General features: G+C 39.5%; 1 protein-coding gene across 2 annotated transcripts in view; it reads right to left on the reverse strand.

Moving 5' to 3' along the window:
- The window catches only part of IGF1R (insulin-like growth factor 1 receptor), a 188,326-nt gene that overhangs the window by 11,041 nt on the left and 161,437 nt on the right, over positions 1–15,848 (reverse strand). The window contains exons 11-19 of one of the 2 annotated variants that reach the window (XM_010572025.1): positions 13,007–13,293; positions 11,362–11,498; positions 10,866–11,025; positions 9,688–9,793; positions 8,266–8,336; positions 5,794–6,023; positions 5,388–5,498; positions 3,158–3,317; positions 754–883 (exon numbers count right to left, since the gene is read on the reverse strand). In XM_010572025.1, the coding sequence (XP_010570327.1) occupies positions 754–883; positions 3,158–3,317; positions 5,388–5,498; positions 5,794–6,023; positions 8,266–8,336; positions 9,688–9,793; positions 10,866–11,025; positions 11,362–11,498; positions 13,007–13,293 (1,392 nt within the window). The remainder of the gene's footprint in view (positions 1–753; positions 884–3,157; positions 3,318–5,387; positions 5,499–5,793; positions 6,024–8,265; positions 8,337–9,687; positions 9,794–10,865; positions 11,026–11,361; positions 11,499–13,006; positions 13,294–15,848) is intronic. The other variant, XM_010572026.1, reaches the window with a different exon arrangement.

Genomic DNA, 15,848 nt, shown 5'->3' on the forward strand with positions numbered 1-15,848 from the left:
ATCTTGTTAGGAAGGCAGAGAAACCATAAAAGACAGAGTAGAGGTTTTGCCAGTACATGTTAATCTTCTGCCAAGTCCTCCCCACCTATCTGCAAAAGTTTGGGGGGTGGGGGGAGAATTGTTCCAGAGTTATTATTTCTTCTAAGAAGTATATTTTGAAATTTCCTGAAGGCCTCTATTAATAACTTCACAGATACAGCAGCTAGGCAATGTTCTTTAAAGAAAAACCTATTTCTGCATCTTGCACTATATAAAACAAGCAAACAAAGTTCCAAATGGAGAAGGATATACACAAGGGAGAACTCCAAAGAAAAAACCTGCTAGTGTACACAAACCATCTGCGTGAAAGTAGAGTTATTTACACAGAAGGTTTTGATAGAAAAGCAGGTCAGCACTATGAACTTTTCTCTATTCTTGGCAACTTTTAATGCTTTTCTTAAAGGAGGGCAATTTGAAAAATGACAACTTGCTCTTCCAGGTGAAGGTAATGTTTTTCACTGCACAACTGATTTTACAACCCACACCAGGAAACATGCTGCCACCTCCCGTTTTGGAAATCCATTTAATTCTGCTCTCTCTGAGAGCAGAATTTAACCTCAAGAGTTCTTGATTTTGCAATGGAAATACGAAATACAAAGCAGAATGCTTCACAGTGGAAAAAGAGACAGGAAAAGCAGTATACTACTACAACAAGAAAAAGAGGCTAGAAAGAAGAGGGGCTAAACCAGTTTTTCAGAGTCCCTTTTTTGTTACCAGACATCGGAGTGTGTTGTGAAGACTCCATCTTTCAGTGATTCTGGAGACATCCAGCGGACAGGCAGCAAACCTTTCCCTCCTTTACGATAATAATCTGTCTCGTAGATATCTCTCGTCATGCCAAAATCTAGAAGGTATAAATGTTTTCAGTTTGCATGATAAAATGATGAGTATTTCCCCTTACTACAGGCCATCGTAGCTAGCAGAGAATCACAGTTTGGTGCAAAGAATCTGCTATCTGTTACCACGACACTTTACTCTGCAGGCACTTTACCTGCTGCCTTAGGGTTGGTTAGCTTCCCTCCCAACAAAACCGACAGACCATTTTACCATTGACTTCAGTGGGTGAGAACTCTGACTGATTTAAATATATTAATATGAGAAGTTCCAGGATTTATGCTCAAGCTTTGCAGTAAGCTAAGAATTCTGATGGCCATGTAATTTACAGATCTGTTCTCTGAATACAATGCTTTTCTTTTTAAAGAGTGTAAAGAGCTCCTTTAGTACTTAATACTATTGTCTTTAATTGAAGAACTTCATATGTTGAGAGGAATGCTCCTCATTTTTTTTTCCTCTCTCCAAAGGTAATTTCCAGTTCCTGTATAATATTCCATTTCAAATGCTAGAGGATTAGGCTATTCATTTATGACTAACACAGACCAATATTAAAGACATACTTCAGGTTATACGCATGTCCTTAGCTGTAAATATGTAAGCATTTGCAAGACTTGGATCTAACAATACTCATAAGTCTGAGTTACAGTCAGGAGACTCCAGCATTTTTTTTCTGTACAATCAGCTTGGTGCACACAAACTGCTGGGTCTTGGACTAGCCTATTTAAACCAGTTACTATGTGTTCAGACACTAACCAAAAAGTTAATAAATCAGGTGGCATCAAATCTCTTACTAATATTAAATGCTGTCTGCTAACACAGCAGACCTAGGGCAAAATCCATTTTATCGATACAGACCTGTAGCTGCCTCTTTTTTTTCTGGGAAAAGCAGAGTGAAAAAAGGACAGAATACCTTCAGTTCTCACAGTCATTATTACCAGTGTACAGATGTCATTATTACAGGCTTGGATGAGTGACCGACCACTGCTCCTTCTCATTCCTTGTCTGCTAGAGACACTAGTACCCTCAGTGATTTATGCCTAAAAAGCCCATCTGTACAGCTATTCTATCACTCCCACACACCAGGGTGACTTTATCCTGGCTGAATGGAAAATTCTTTAAAAATGTAATGCAAATAAGAAACAGATATTCAAAGAGCATAGGACAGTGTAGCATAAAGCTCCTCCTCCGAGATCTAAACAGTCTGAATTGGTGTGTTCCAGCCAAGATGCTCCTAAACTGTTTCTGCATGTAGAGATTTTCAATACTGGTACCTAAATGACAGCAGTGCAGCATATTTAACAAAATGCTTTCAGGGTAACCATGTACCATGTTAAAGGGAAGAAATGCACCATCTTCAGTTCAAAGAATTGTAAAACATGCTGGTGGGGGGAGGAGGAGTGAAAAAACCGGCATGGGAAGGATTCAGGCTGACTTCCCCCAAACCTGCAGAAAATGCACAAAATCCCCCAAAGATCTTATTTCCTAATTAACTGACTCAAAATGAAATCATTTTTTCTTTCTCCCAAATGACAGGATTACTTACACAAATTATCAAAATAGCTGAGTTAAGCTCAGAGAAAAAGAATTAGTTTCCTACAGCAGAAGGCTGCTGCTATACATGTTATTTTAATATGCACAACTCAAAAACAGCCAAAAGCTTAAAATCACTCTCTCTGGAGAGAAGTCTGAAAAAACTCATCTGACACTATTTTAGAGGGATGGTGAAGGGAAAATAAAGTGGTGTTCTAACAGCAGAGCAGAAGAAAAGCCATTCTGTTGTCTGGAAAGCAGAACTCCAGTTCAGACTGGAAAGCACCCAGCTGAAGTCAAGCCTTACATTCCACTTCCAAATCAGATATGCTTTAAAATAATCCTAAAATTCTTAATTCTTGAATCAATAAACAAGAGGTGGAATTATTTTTGCGCATTAACAGAAAAGCAAGTGACACACTACTGGTAACTATGCCATCCACCCAGATGTCTGCAGCATCTGCACCTCAAATCACTGCTTCACTAGCTCTTTTTAAACCCACACGCTATACTATTTCCTCACTGGAACAGCAGCAAGTAGAGGTATTCCAAGAGTTTCCAATCAGTGTTGACTGCTCACAGGTCTTAAATCACAGCAAGCCTTCATAAGGAACATATTTCATTCTGCAGAAATTTAAACTAGAGCTAAGTTTTAAAAGGTCTTTCAAGCATCTTGCAAAAAATTAAAATGCCTTCTAAGACTTTGATTTTTCAGGATGATGTTTTTGTTTGTGTGAAAGTCAAGAAAGCACACCTCCAATTTTCACTGTGAAGTCTTCTGCCACCATGCAGTTTCTCGCAGCAAGGTCTCTGTGAACAAATTTGTTGGCGTTGAGGTATGCCATCCCATCAGCAATCTCTCCTGCCATCTGAATCATCTTCTTCAGAGTTGGAGGTGCCTGGCCAGGATTATTCTGAGCAAGATTACGAAGATAAAACAGGTAAGGGGGAAACAAAAAAGTAACTATTTCTACATCAAACTGTAACACACTTTAAATAAAAATAAAAAATCACTTCATCACAATTCAGCCTGACGTGATCCAGGCTAAACAGAAACTCATTATTATGTACACCATAGCATCTGCTTAGTGGGAAAACTGGCCATATCAAGCTAGGTTACAAAGTCAACTCCCAAATATCTTTTATAACAGGCCATTCTATTTTAGGGAATACAAGCCAGAAAGACTTTTTGGTATAAGGATGTTATCTTACACCTATGGAGTTGAAATGTCCATTTTTGTGCCACACAAGTGCTGAGATACAAAGCAGAGGGCTTATTTTAAGAGATTTCTACTGTTTTACCATCTTTGCAAACAAACAGAAGGTATTAAATGATTTCATTTCCTGTTGCCCAGTTCTCCATAACCAGATGTCTCTGGAATTACTTCTATTTGCAAGTAGGAGAAAAGCTTATCAGACAATTTCTTCTGAAGCAAATTCACTCCTTAGCATCCATCGATATATGGTTTCTGCCACTCTCAATCTCATGGATGAAGGAGTTCAGGTATTTATACACAATCAGTTAAGTCCCACCATCCCTTACCAGTATGAATTTGCATAAACTTTACACCCCTTGGATAATCATCACTGACAGAGTAACCAAAACCACAGCCTCCTACACTGAATTCTACTAATGACAAAAATCCTAAAGCACACAGACCAAGTCACTGAACTTTATCACATCCCCATCCAGAGATTCAACGGTCCCTTACCCAACTTCCATGGAAAGTGTTCATGTCCAGTTCCATCATCACTTTCAAACTGTGCTACTTTGTGTTGAGATAATGAGTCATACCCACTGCTTCCAGGCCCCCAAGTGCTGAATGCAACATACCCTACGGGAGCCAAGATGATACAACCAAGAAAGCCCAGAAGGACCAATGAGAACTGAATCCCCAGGAACAAGAGAGAGGTATGGGAGCTGCGTGGTTAAAGTACCGGTAAAGCCAGTTTATCAGGCAAACCCTCCATCCAGACCTTACTGAAGTATCCTGCCTTCCCCCTCATACAGGTCCTCAGAAGACTTTGCTCAACTCTTTACATTGCCCATCAAGGAAGACAGGGAATTCAGGCACAGGCCTACCACAGACTGCTTTAAAGAGCACCAGCATACAAGACAGAAAAGCCATGTACAGAGCTCATCATTTTGTTAAGTTCTATATGAAGTCACTGTCTCTTTTTATGAAGTTTGTTGAATTCAACCAAAACTATTTAATATAACCTGAAACATTATTAATCATAAATGCTAGTCAAGCCCTCAGTCCATAGTCATACTGGTATTTTCTGAATGTTGTATTCAGTATGATTGTTTTCTGTATCCAATCACTTAAGCATTCTCCTCATGCTACATGCGATGCCCTCCATTCATACCATATTCATTCTCCTGTGCATATACTGTGCTCCTGTTCTGTTCCTTTCAGTTATTCACATCAGAATTTCTAGATCAAGGGCAAAAACTGCTGAGCTCATTTTCTACATAGTCTACTATGATTTCAGTGGCAAGTGACCTATGTGTCAACTTTATCCTTCAGACCCTGTATCATATGTGGCAATTTTAGCTCTTAAGACTGACGGACTACATATTAGAGTCTGCCTATTAGCTATTAGATTTGTACTTGCCAACAGAGGCAACAGGCAGGGTATACAACATGAAACAATTATCCTAGCATGCATGCTTCAACTAGCCAATTTTTTTTTCACATCTTGATGAGAAATTAGATTAGACAAGAGATTTAATTCAAATCTGGAAAACAGGACTCAAAAACACAAGAAGGGACCTATTCCATGCAGTACACTGGGCTATTTGCAATAGCTGCCTCATGAAAAAAGGCGCTGCAGATCACAGAGCAGCTCATGTTTTGTTCTTACAGCTTAAGGAGAAGGGCAAGAAAGGCTGATTGCCTGCTGCTTCCAATGTGACGCTGTTTCATTCAAGATGATTCTAACTGAAGAAAGAAATAAACATCCAGCAATTCATGACTCACCTCTGTGTCTGGCCTCAATGATCTCAGGTAACTTTTGAGGTCCCCACGTGTCATCAGCTCCATGATAACCAGCGTAGGTTGGCCCTGAGAAACAACACCAAGCAGCCGAACCTGGAAGAGGCAAAACAAACATTCAATTACAAATACAGCTAACTGAACTGTAGTATCATTTATTCATGTCCATTATGTAGCCCCAAACACCCGTGAACCTGTGGGAAATGTCTGAAAGTAGATGTGGTTCCACTCTCTGACCCTTGTTGCACAATAACATTATAAAGCTGCACAGAGTTGAAGCTAAAACTCCCAAGTTCCTGCTTCAGTCAGTGAAGACGTGCCCTGAACACCCTCATGCCAATAAGCACCACAGCTGTGTGAATCACAGCCTTGTTACACTTTCATGACTTACCACATGGTGACAATTGAACTCCTTCATCACTGAGGCCTCATTTAAGAACTCTATCCTCTCACGCATGCTTGCAGACTCATTGACAGTCTTTATGGCCACCCTGGTCTCCGGCTCATCCTTCACCACTCCCTTGGCTATTCCCTCATACACCATTCCAAAGGAGCCTTGCCCAAGCTCCCGACACATGGTGATCTTCTCACGGGGCACCTCCCATTCATCTGGAACATACACTAAGGAGAGAGAGAGAACAGGCCATGATGTTCCACTTCTGCAAGTGGTGCGATCACTCACCGCTTTACAACACCAACTGCCCAAACAGTTTTACTGTAAAAAATGCTATACACAATGCTGAGACCTTACATGATGTGCGCATATAGTCCACCGTCTTTTCCATACAGAGATAGGTAGATGCTTGGCATACAAATAAATCTTAAAGAAATATGTAGATGGACCTGAATGGTACTGACATAATGGGATGGAAATAAACAACCTCAAAGCACAAAACCAGAGCCGGAAGAGGCCTGAATCAATACTTTAGCTTGAACTTTTCTTGGGATCCTTGCTTTTCTAATTCTTCCAGACAGTATCAAACATACTTGATCATCTGTATCAGCTTAGTGTCTGCTGTATTCTCTATTAATAGATTGATTTTATGACTAGAAGGAAACAGACTCTCTGATCTAGTAGGCTCTTTGCATGAAACTATTCTGATCATTTGCACACACACTGTTGCATCAGTAAAGGCAGAGCTTGCTGCTGCAAGTCTTTGATCTGAGGCAGAAGAGAGATCTCAGAAGGTGACTGCCCGGAGGGACGACTGCCTCAGGCAAGAAGACATCTGAGTAGTCACTGATGCTGCTGCCTATCAGTCACCAAAGGAGGGGACAGTTGTGTCACATGCTCTGGATGGGTGAAATGACAGGATGCAAAAATAGAGGATTATAGCATGAACATTGACAGACCTTTAGCCCTAATGGTGCTACTAGAAAAACATAACAGTAAAATAGTCCGCTGCTACTCTGGCTAAACCCATGAGCCTCCTGGAGGCTTTTGGAAAGACTATTCCAGCAAGAAGTCTACAGCAGTAGCACCAAATTAAACCATAAATAGAAGAACTGATACCTCAAGGAAATTCATCTGATGTTCTAATTTTCTCCTGCACTTGAAGAGCTCCACATGTACATAATCTGTACAGTATGGGTACATGCTCATTACAGACAACCACACCTCAGGGCGGGGGTGGGGGGCGGTGATTAATTATCTAGCAAGTAGGGTTCCAGTAAGAACATTGTGGCCTTTTGTATTGTATTATTTTTTTAAGGCAATTCATTTAGCCAGAAAGCTGAATTTCCAGGGTTCTCTATTCCACAGCAATCGCAGCCCACAGGCTTTCTGGAGATGCAGAGCTGAGGATCCCTGGACTGCCATGCTCACTCGGCTCCTGCTGCTGTTCAGGAACAGCCAACACAAGAACTGGCAAGAAGTTCATCTACACCATTAGCCGGCGCAACCTCCTGCCATAGTGAAGTACAGAAAAATCATAAAGACATACACAAAGCAAAACCAAAAAAAGCATGCTGTTCTAGAAACAGCAATTTTGTTTTAAAGAATTTTTATTTCCTGGATGGTTTTAAACACTTGAGCACTATCCATATTGTGTCTCCCACAGAAAATTGTAAGAAATTAAAGATGTCTCCCCAAAACCCCATATCTGACTTCGGAACTACAATTATTTCATTGTTAGCAGAGCACTCAACACAAATATACCAGCTGGGATCTAAACACTGCCATAGTCTAAAACCTCTAAATATTGTCATTGCCAAGTATATACATCAGTCACAAATATATTAGACCAGTTTGAAACCAGCTTTAAAAAAATGTTTTGCCAGCTAGAGAAAGATGGGCTTATCTACACTCCAGATATTAAGAAAACCAAATATGGATTACATTAAACATCCCTGCTCATTTTAACACAAAATTTCTGCATATGACTAACTGTGAAAAGTTGTTGGAGAGTTTTATTGGGATGGGAAGTAGGAGATACTGAGGAGACAGTACTGTTTTTTGTAAGTGTTAACTATTTTCCACGTGAGAAGTACATAGAAACAAGCAGTGGGTTTGATCCAATAGGTCATAATAGGGCTTAAAAGGGCAAACATGAAAGACCATAAATTCATTAATTCTTCCTTCATTCCAGTGAAAACATCACTGGATGAGCAGATGAGAATCTGAAACTAATGTCCCCAAATTTGCCTCAGCTGAATAAACTACAGGAAAAATTCTAAGAACTCCCCAGATTCAATAGACAGGTGACATTTACTTATTATCAATGATAGATTCCACAGCTGTCCTAATAAAAAAAAGAGGGAAAGTGGTTTTACAACACCCCTTTTAGAGTTTCACACCTTTCAAAGTCAGACACAAATAGAATATATGAAAGTAAAAGCATCAGAAGTGTAAGGCCACACTTACCATCTGAAGCACTGAAGTACTCGGGGTTCACAGATGCATAAAGTACTCCATTGCCCAGTCTGTCACTGTTCCTGTTGAAATATTTTTTCTTTTTTTTTAATCTTTAAACTTAAGTAAATTTCAGACCACTTCTTCCACAGCTTTTCCACCATTTGCTCAAACACAGAATATGATTTACTGTATGTGGAAAGCTTTTCAAAGGGCACATACCAAGTTCTCATTCTACCTCACATAATCAATGGGAAAACAGCCCAGAATACTTTCCCAGGAAACCTGCAGTCTTCTCTATACCAAATCAGCACCAGAAAAGTGTAAACACAAGGTACTTTTAGCTGCTGGGTAAACTTCCTTTAAGAAAGGCAGCTGTATGGTGGTACACCCAGGAGACATGTGGCTGAGAACATACTTTATAACATCATCTGCTCTACTGTGGGAGAGAAGTGATCTAGCAAAGGGCAAGATTGTTTTTAATGGGGAATTCCATTCAACTATTTTATAAGTGCTTCTATTATTTTATTTTAAAAACACACATACATCCCCCCCCCCCTCAATTTTACTGGGGTGATTTTCAGAATTAGACATATTTATTTGGCACTGTGAGAGCTCTTGCAGGAGGCAGGCTGTGAAAATAAAATTATCCACCAGACCTCAGAAAATCAAAGACAAAACATTCTTGTGGGCTAGAACAACAGTTTAAAGAAGGATGAGTTATCAGGCATTTCACCTACAAAAGCCCAAGGGAAGGCCAAGCAGGTATGGTACTTCACTATATACAAAGCCCTTTCTGGAGTGCCTGAGAAGAATTGGTACTACTGTAAGTGTAATAAAAAACCTCCATACCTAGAAAGTTGCAAGGCTGAACATTTGCACTGACTTCTATTAAGTTCTCATTATGTATTTCAATTAAATAAAAAAAAAAAAATACTAATTTAAAAAAAAAAAAAAAAAAAAAAAGAGGAAAACAAATCAATAGAACAGTCCCCTAGACTGTTCTGTCCAGGACGTAATTTTTTAAGTGGAAGACTTCAAAAAACCTCTAGAATTTGCAAGAAATCAAATTAATCTAAATAGAACTAAGTTTTCATGATTTATGTTGACCCATATTTCAGTCAAATCTTCTGATTATATAGGTCCAGTGTCTGCCATGGTTGCCCCAGTGGATATGTTCCTGACAAGCCTTCCTCTTCCCTCTCAAACATGATACTGTAATAAAAAGCCTCTTCATATCTCAAGCAGCAGCCAGATGCTTGCTGGTAACTCTAAACCACCTCCTTTTACACACCAACAAGACAGAATCTACTTTAGCTTCTCGAGTCCTCTGAATGCCATTTCCCTTTTTAATTTCTAACTTGCTCCATGGGCACAGATTTGAAAATAAACATTCCTCTTCTGCAGTTTTAAGCACAAGCATATACAACTCACCTTTTTTTGTTAAAGACATACAGCATTATTAGTAATCCCCCAATGATGAGCAGGAAAGCAATAGGGAGCACAATTATCAAGTGCAGGAAGTTTCCATAGTTTGCTGCTGCAACCAACAAGAAAACAATTGTATCAGGGTTTCTATAAAATCTCCATTAACAAAGAAACATTCAAAACCCACTCGGTATATTTCCATACAGAGAAGAAATCAAAGTACTTATTTTCATGTCTGATGTGGAAAAAAGTACTCAGAAACACTCCCTGACTGCAGATGAGTGGAACAAGAAAACAGACAGTGAAAAGCATTAATTTTGTACAGAACAGTGTCTGTCTGGAATTTGTTTTCACAAGTTATGCTTAAGGACTCGCACTCTTCAGTGAACAATATGTAATTGTTCACTTGTATATTCACCTTTTTTCTACGTTTTGTTCACCTTGCAATTGCTTATACTTATATTCAGAATATACACACACTGCTCTTTACTTTAAGTTCCTCGATGTCCAGCAATTAGAAAACCAAAAAGGAATAACAGATGGAGTTCCAGTCTTCTGTGTATACATCTGCTCTACAACTAAATGCAGAAGTTCTTAGGAGGGTCTCTGTGGACACTGTGGTGGTGTTCTTCCAAAAATATAAATTACTGCCATTGTCAGGACCAGCATCACCCTTTTGTCAGGATGTTATCTGTATCAAATATCACTCAGAACAGGTCATATGAAAAAGCACCTTGGTATTTTAAAAAACCTGCCAGCCAAAAACCTAAACAAGTTATTTGTTTCTTGTATTATTTTGCAATTTAAAGCAGGTTTGCCTTATTACCACAGATTCTGTACAATCCAACTCCATGTTGTTATGGCTAACATTACATCCCCTACAGAGCTGTACACCACAGGAAGCCACAGTAGTGCGTTCTACACGCCCACCACCTGGTTGTACCTCTCATATCTATATACAATGCATGCAAGAAAAGGACCACACCTCAGATACACCTCCTGGTTGTCAACACTTGCCAAGAAAATGGAAGAGAGAAGAGTTCCCAAAGAAGCATCAGCAAGTAAGAGAAGTATTCAGAGAATAGGCAAGAGGCTTATACGCTCAGTTACATATGTAAACATCAAGAATTATTAAAAAGGCAATAGTCCCCCAGTTTGACACAGCCAACAAACATTCATCTTACATTTGGGTTGCACATAGAAAGAGACTGGCTCAGTCCATGACCCATTCCCAGCTAACGAAGTGGCCTGAACTCTAGCAGAATAGTTTCCAGGGTTCAGATGAGTTAGTTTAGCTCCCCCAAGCTTCTTGTATTCCTGTCTGGAAACACATTCACGCTTCTCCTAAACGAAAAAAAAGCAATTCACTGTTCATGTTAATATCTTCACATACCTTCATTCTTGAGAAAACAATATAGTTGCAGGATAAGCTAATTTTTATAACTAAAAGCCCCATCTGATCAGTTTTTCTTCAAACACCTTAAGGAGGTATGTGGAATTCAAAAACTGTCAAAATAAACAAAACAAAGGAATGGCATGCTGGTTGGTGCTGGGTGTTTGAAATCACAATTTCTATCTTGGGTCTGCAGCACTGCACAGAAGCATGTTAAGAAAGATCCCATTTTGTGTATAAGTTAGTTACAAGCAGTAACTCTTAACAGAGAAATGTCAAATCCTCACCTCTCCATGCTGCCCATATTTGATTTCATACATTAGTATCAGCCCATTTGGATTTGCAGGCTCTAACCACTTCAGGTAGACAGTATTTTCTTCTTTTGCTTCCCATGCTACCGTTCCTGGAATGTTATCTGCTCCCTCTGTAAAATATTTACAAGTGATGTGAGAACACCACTTAATACTGAAACAGGAACTTATGCAACAATTGAGGAAAATAAACAGTTCATGCTATTCTTTAGGTATCAAAGCATTGCAGTAAGTGCTATTCAAAGATCCAGAGAACAAAATGCATTGGCCAGAGGCTTGTTGGACAGACTAGCGGAGTCTGAACTGCTGGTTGCCTGAACAACAGTGCAGTGTACACAGCTTCACCGGGTACGGGCTCTGTGTTAGTCACTGTGCTCTGTGTGCCAAAAAACCTGTTTATCAGCATCTGGTTCTTCCTTCCAAACTTTCCACTACACCAAAACAGTGCAGACAGCTATTCCCACCCAACGGCTGTGAACAGCAACCTGTCTGCAAATGGCTGTAAACACATAAAATCTGCCCCAGTGACATCCCTTTCCTAAAACAGCCAGTCTTAGGAAATCTGTCACAGTTTAAAACCAAGTCTCATCAGCAATTCAGGAACTGCTTTATCCCTATTTCATTCCTGATAATTTTATGACTTATTCAAAACTTAACAGGAATATGAAGACTGTTTCGGTCAAAGAAAAAAGACCACTTTTTCAAAAATACAGTTGTTAGGTTTAGAAGAAAACAGAATTCTTTAGCCTGTAATTTTCAAAGCCATGTGCTAAAAATCTGGGAACACTTATTTCCTTTTCCCTGATCTCACAGATTTCCTTATTTCCTTGAAATAAGCAATACTTTTTGCTTTTTTACTGACACAGCTGGATCTGGATTATGATAGTCTCTCCTTCCAGAAACAAAACAAAATTGCTACCATTCTGCATCAAATATTCCCACACATCTGCTGGAGTCAGAAGCTCTTTGCTGGATGCATATGAGCTTGCACTAAAATCATCTCTATTCTTCTCAGAAAAAGTACAATCTGTAAAAGTCCCAAACATGAGTACAGTATTCAATGCTTCCTATTTGAAGTACTCTAGATGCTGGCGATTGGGCACAAAGCAACACAGTACTCCTCCTGTTTCCAGGCTGGACAAATGCATGGTCATTCTGTGACAGAAGAAACATTTGGCAAACATTCCCACCAGCAAAACTAACATCTGCAAACAGTTCAGAGTGAACACAGCAAAACTAAACATTAGCAGAGAAATGTTCCCCCTCTCCATTCAGCATACACGGAACTGAAGAATAAAACCTTTCAACATTCCATGTCTGTGGGTCTCACCTATATCACTGGGAAATGGATTCTCTCATAATTATCTTGGTAGTCAATGCACACACCTCTACCCTTCTCCAGGTCACAGGACAGACTTAATATGTATCACGCAGTACACACACGAGACCAAGCAAGGACATTCAACTACTGTAACAGATCTTTATACACTTCCAATTTGTTTTCTTGCATATAATTTATTATATCCCAATGTCTTTCTAACTGTTTTTGGAGAGTTTGTCCTCCCTGAGACTGATCTCTCCCCATAAAACAAAACAAAGCTTTATACTTGTGAGGGCATACCTGAAGGCATGGTTCTTGCAAAGACAAAGTTGGAAGCGCTGCAACCAAGTGTGTCAGCTTCATGGTTGCAGCTGTGAATATCAATGCGGTAAAGAGTAAAAGGCTGGAGATGGGAGATCACAGTTCTCTCCTTGCCATCCACTTTGGTCTCAAAGAACGGGTATTCCACCTCACTCTCCTCTGCATCAGAAACATTGGTGAAGTGATCTGTCCCAGTCGCATTCCTGTTTCGAGTAGCCAAAGTGGCATTTGCGATTCGGAACACATCCCTCCGCTTCCGATCGGGTCTGTGGGGCAAACAGACAGGTATAGAAAAGGTCTCTTTCGAGAAAATCCACATTTCTCGAGCTCCAGGAAAACTGTGAAAAAAACCCCAGTAAAATAGGTAACTCTGCTATTAAAAAAGCTGAATAAAGGAAACTGCAAAACAAGATCAAAGCTTTCTCTTAATCTGAACCTGCAGCATGTCAGCACATCCTATTAATCTCTCTTGTGGTCAGAAACCAATCAAAGCTCTGAAGCTCACACTGCACCCCAAGATAAACGTGCAAACTTCTGACCTCACACAATAAACCAAATAACAAAAATGGCTTCATTGTTATTCAATAAGCATCCTAGATTTGTATTTAATGACAGTAATGTTGATGCTTAAAATAAAAATCAGATGTTAAAGGTTGAAAAGGTTAGGGGAAAAAATGTTTTGAAGTTTGCTGGATTAGCAAAGCTAACTCTCAGAAGGCTTAACTTTCTTTTCAATTGCAATGAAATTACAGAACTTTGAATGTGTTGCACTGAGAAAAGAAACCTTGGAAGGCAGCTGAAGACCATGAATGTTAACCAACACTAATGTGTGGTAATATCTCCAGTTCTCTCACCCAAACAAAAGCTCTGCAAAGAAACAATCTTCCTACATCAGAAAACACAGTACTAATACTGTGTATAGCAAAGAGTTCATCAAGCAACTTAGCTCTGCCTTACAGGCATCTATATGAAATTTAAGCAGAGTTAAAAAACTGAGGGTTTACAGCAACACTACTGCTTTCTCAAGTCTAAGAAACTGTTGTAGTGGACAGGCCTGAATATCAGTACAAGCATCAATATGGAAAAAACTCTTATAAACATTTGGATGGTATTAGCTAACCAACACGATTGCTACATGTTAGACTTGTCACTTGGTCTTGTGTCAGATCCAAGGCTGTTTTGCAGAGGACCACTAACTACATAGGGCAAGCTGGCTTTTCCAGCTCCTGCTCTCCTAGTGTCCAAAATTTGCAGGACTGCTCACACCTGGAAAGCAATGCACCAGGGGAGTTAAAGAATGTAAGAAGAGTCACACTACACAGTTTTGGCTTGAAACCTACCCCACCTGAAATCACTTAGCCAGGGCCCATTTAGCACCTGGTCAGTGCAACAGTTATCAAGGGCAAAGGTGAAGTCTAACACATTTCAATCAGACAGCCTAACACATTTTGATCAGACAGAGAGTTACAAACCAGGCAAATAAGGCCTCCCACAAACACACAACAGGAAGAAAGATGACTCAACAGGAGAAGTTAATTCACTGTCAAATATACCATCTTAGTACATTCAGCCACAAAACAGCATGCTGCAGAGAGCGCCAAAACCAGACTGACTCGGTTTTGAAATCTTCTGGCAGAGATTGGATGACTTTTTTTTTTTTTTTTAGGAGTTCACTACAAAATTTTCCAAAATCCTTTTACTATGTCTTGAGTAGTCATTTTGACACTTTCAGATGTCGTGTAAACCACAGCACAGAAATATACAAAGACAAGGAAAAAAACTTCTTAAGTTACCAAGAAATTGTTTTAAGCAACATACAAGTGAATATCTTAACTTGTCAGTGGAGCACGGGGGAATTTCATGGATGTAAGCACTTGTGCCTCCTCTACACCGGTATTTATGGAAGTTACTAAAGCTATTCACCTTGCTTAGGATGAGTATTCACATACTGCTTTAACTCAGTGGAAGGAAGAAACTTCCAAACCAGTAAAAGCACGCAGGATGCCTAGCACTGAACTGGTGAACATTTGCACAGATTTTGTGATAAAAGCAGTGAAAACAAAAAGTTCATTTTCAATCAACCACAAAAGCATGTGCCAACGCAAGAACCCAAAAGGCATGACTTTATCACTACTTTTATGGGATGCATGAAGTTTTAACTTTGGGGGGGGGGGGGGGCCAGCAGTGTAGGAAGTACAGTCCTACCTTGCCTTTGGGGAAAAACATAAAGAGAAAGCAACACAAAACTTGTTCATGAAAACTACAGTTATATCAGGAAGAGAAAAAGACCTGCAGAATAACCACAAGGCAAACATGATTAAAACAGAGAAAGAGACCTGCAGGACAACCACAAGGCAAACATGATTAAAACATCAAAAGATTTGACACCATCACATTTTGGTCAAGCAGCTTCCTGCTTTCATGAAAGGCATAAAGACAAAAACCAATCATCCAAGGAAATAAGGGAAAGTCTAGACATAAAACATGAAAATTCACCTATTCTGTTAAAGGAGAGGAAGAAAGAGAAATGCAAGAGAAAAATTAAAAATAACACTATAAAAAATTAAATCAATTTGAAATTAAAAAGAAGAAAAAAAATGTGGGTCATTTAACATAAAAGCTAACTGTTTTCACACTTTATGGCACTTTTAATGTTACTTCTCAGATACCTTCTACTACACACAGAGCCCATCTCATCCTGCTCATTAGAGAACCAAAAACCTTGAAGAATAACTCATCCTCCTGTGGTTTTGAGTGTCTCTTCAAGACTAGCCAGAGTCCTAATGTCTGAAATCTACCTCACCGCTGCATTAATACACAT

Source organism: Haliaeetus leucocephalus, unplaced genomic scaffold, assembly GCF_000737465.1.
Source record: "Haliaeetus leucocephalus isolate CR32 unplaced genomic scaffold, Haliaeetus_leucocephalus-4.0 Scaffold339, whole genome shotgun sequence".
Taxonomy (NCBI): Eukaryota; Metazoa; Chordata; class Aves; order Accipitriformes; family Accipitridae; genus Haliaeetus; species Haliaeetus leucocephalus.